Source organism: Dipodomys ordii, unplaced genomic scaffold, assembly GCF_000151885.1.
Source record: "Dipodomys ordii isolate 6190 unplaced genomic scaffold, Dord_2.0 Scaffold249, whole genome shotgun sequence".
Taxonomy (NCBI): Eukaryota; Metazoa; Chordata; class Mammalia; order Rodentia; family Heteromyidae; genus Dipodomys; species Dipodomys ordii.
Window position 1 is genome coordinate 722,500 of NW_012267465.1, and position 2,516 is coordinate 725,015.

The 2,516-nt window shown below is 56.2% G+C and overlaps 1 protein-coding gene across 1 annotated transcript in view; it reads right to left on the reverse strand.

Moving 5' to 3' along the window:
- LOC106000891 (interferon lambda-1-like) overlaps positions 1-881 on the reverse strand; it is a 20,622-nt gene extending 19,741 nt beyond the window's left edge. Inside the window, exons 1-2 of the mRNA XM_013036101.1 lie at positions 854-881; positions 319-610 (exon numbers count right to left, since the gene is read on the reverse strand). Of these exons, the coding sequence (XP_012891555.1) occupies positions 319-610; positions 854-881 (320 nt within the window). The remainder of the gene's footprint in view (positions 1-318; positions 611-853) is intronic.
- Between the last annotated feature and the right edge of the window lie 1,635 nt (positions 882-2,516).

Consider the following 2,516-nt stretch of genomic DNA (forward strand, 5'->3'; position numbering starts at 1 on the left):
GGAATCGCGCGTCTCCCGGGTCCTGCCCGGGACGGGGTACCCCCCGAGGCAGGCGGCACCCGTGCTCCGTGGAGCTGGGGTTCTCCCCGCACCCGGATCGCGGGCCCCTGGGATCTGCCCCGAGCTGGCTCCGCTCGGGGCCACCAGGACCAGCGCCTGGTGAGGCTGGCGTCCCCTCGCCCCGCCCCTGCCAGGCCGCGATCGCGGGAAGCCTGGGATCCTGCAACCCGCCAGGACGACTGGCGGTCCTAAATCCCAGGCCCGGCTCTCTCCCGGGCGGAGCGCCACGGACCACAGCCCGGGCTCTGGATGCCCAACCCGGCGCCCCGACGAGAGGCCGGGAAGCGGCCCTCGGGGAACGTCCCGGACACGAGTGTGGACGCGGAGACATGGAAAGCTGGGGAGGGCACGCGGGGCTCAGGTTCGGTGTCACTCACGTAGCCATCCCTCAGCGCCCTGACGGCCGCCAGCGCCCTGGGCGCCAGCGAGCGATATTGGGAGAGGACGCAGCGCCCAGGCTCCACCGCCAGCCCCGCCGCCGCCGCCGCCGCCGCCAGCGCGCACAGCACCAAGGCCAAGGTCGCTCCGGACCTCCTGGGCATCTCTGCTCCTGCGGGAGCCCACCGCATCAGCCAGGCCAAAGACAGGACCCTCTCCCCTAGCCCGATCCCCATTCCCCCCGCACTGCAGGAGGCTGACACCCGGCCGCTGCCCTGGCCACACGGGGGACACACTGTGGACCCCCGACGCCGGCCTCCCTCCCGCACTCTTCACCTGCAGTGAGTCCTGGTGGTCGGAGGCCGGGGCACCTGCGATCCTTTGTCCCTTGGGTGGTGTGCAGAGAGCTGCCCACCTTTGCCAGTGATTTCCACACCGTCCATGGTAACTTTTATGCGCCTGGAGGGGAGATAGTTTTCGGAACATCAGAGCTGGCAGAGACTCTGTGGGATGCTTGCCAGGGTGTCAGAACTTTACCCTCCAGTGGTTGGGTGAGATCACTGGCTGGGGTCCAACCCACAGTTACCAAATGTAGTGTTTTTCCTCTCTCTGCCTTGCATCAGGGCTTTGTCATTTCCTCTGCCTGGGTATCAATATCTTTGTATCATAATTAATAACCAATCCATCCCAGTCTAGTCCTGCACCCCTGTAATCCCAGTGGTAGGAATAACCAAAGTTTGAGACCAGATCAGCTAATATTAGTGAAACGCTATTTCAAAAACTAAATGAAGGGGCTGGGAAGGTGGCTCGGTGATAGAACGCTTGCCTTGCATGCCTGAGGCCCTGGGTTCGATTCCTCAGCACCACATAAGCAGGGAAAAAAAGACCGGAAGTGGCACTGTGGTTCAAGTGGTAGAGTACTCGCCTTGAGCTGAAGAGTTGAGGGACAGTGCCCAGCCCCAGTTCAGACCCCATGATGGGACCCAAAAAAAAAAGCAATTAAATGAGGGGTTGGGAATGTGGTTTAGTGGTAGAGTGCTTGCCTAGTATGCATGTAGCCCTGGGTTCAATTCCTCAGCACTACATACACAGAAAAAGCCGTAAGTGGCACTGTGGCTGAAATGGTAGAGTGCTAGCCTTGAGCTGAAGAGCTGAGGGACACCGCCCAGGCCCCGAGTTCAAGCCTCAGGACTGACAAACAAGCAAACGAATAAAAACTAAACTAAATGTGCTGGCTGCCCAGTGGCTCACACCTGCAATCATAGCTATTCAGGAAGCTGAGATCTAAGGATCACCCTTTGAGGCCAATTCAGGCAGGAAAATGCAAGAGACTCTAATCTCCGAGAATGAACCATCAGCAAACCAGAAGTGGTGCTTTTGCTCAAAGTGGCAGAACAGTAGCACTGAGCAAAAGAGCTCAGGGACAGTGCTCAGGCTCCAAGTTCAAGCTCCAGGACTGGGAAAATAAAACAAAAACCCTAAATGAAGACAAAGGGCTGGAACTGGGGCTGCAATGGTAGAGATCTCACCTCCTGGTACCCTGGAGGCCATGGGTCCAACAGCATAACAACAAAAACAACAAAAACAGATTTTTTTTTTTTGGTTGTGGGGCCTGAACTCTGGGCCTGGGCACTATCCCTCAGCTCAAGGCTAGTGCTCTACCACTTCAGCCACAGTGCCACTTATGGCTTTTTCCACTTATGTGGTACTGAGGAATCAAACCCAGGACCTTGTGCATGCAAGGCAAGTACTCTACCACTGAACCACCTTCCCAGCCCAACAACAGATCTTTTATATGGTTTACCTTGCACTTGGCTCTGTTGTAATTAATGGCTGCATAGGGATCATCTCTTCAATCCTCAAGAACCTGACAAAGTTAAGGTTCCTATCCATTTTACAAGTTGAAAACAGAGACCGAGTTACAAAGGATTTCCACTGCCCCCCTCCCCCATACACAGCTACAACTACTGGGCAGCAGAGGTGTGTTTGAACCTTGTGGAGTTTCAAAGCTCTAATTCCAGAACGACCCCATTATATGTGACCTGGTGTTTCCTTTTCTCTCTGTCTCTATTTCTATT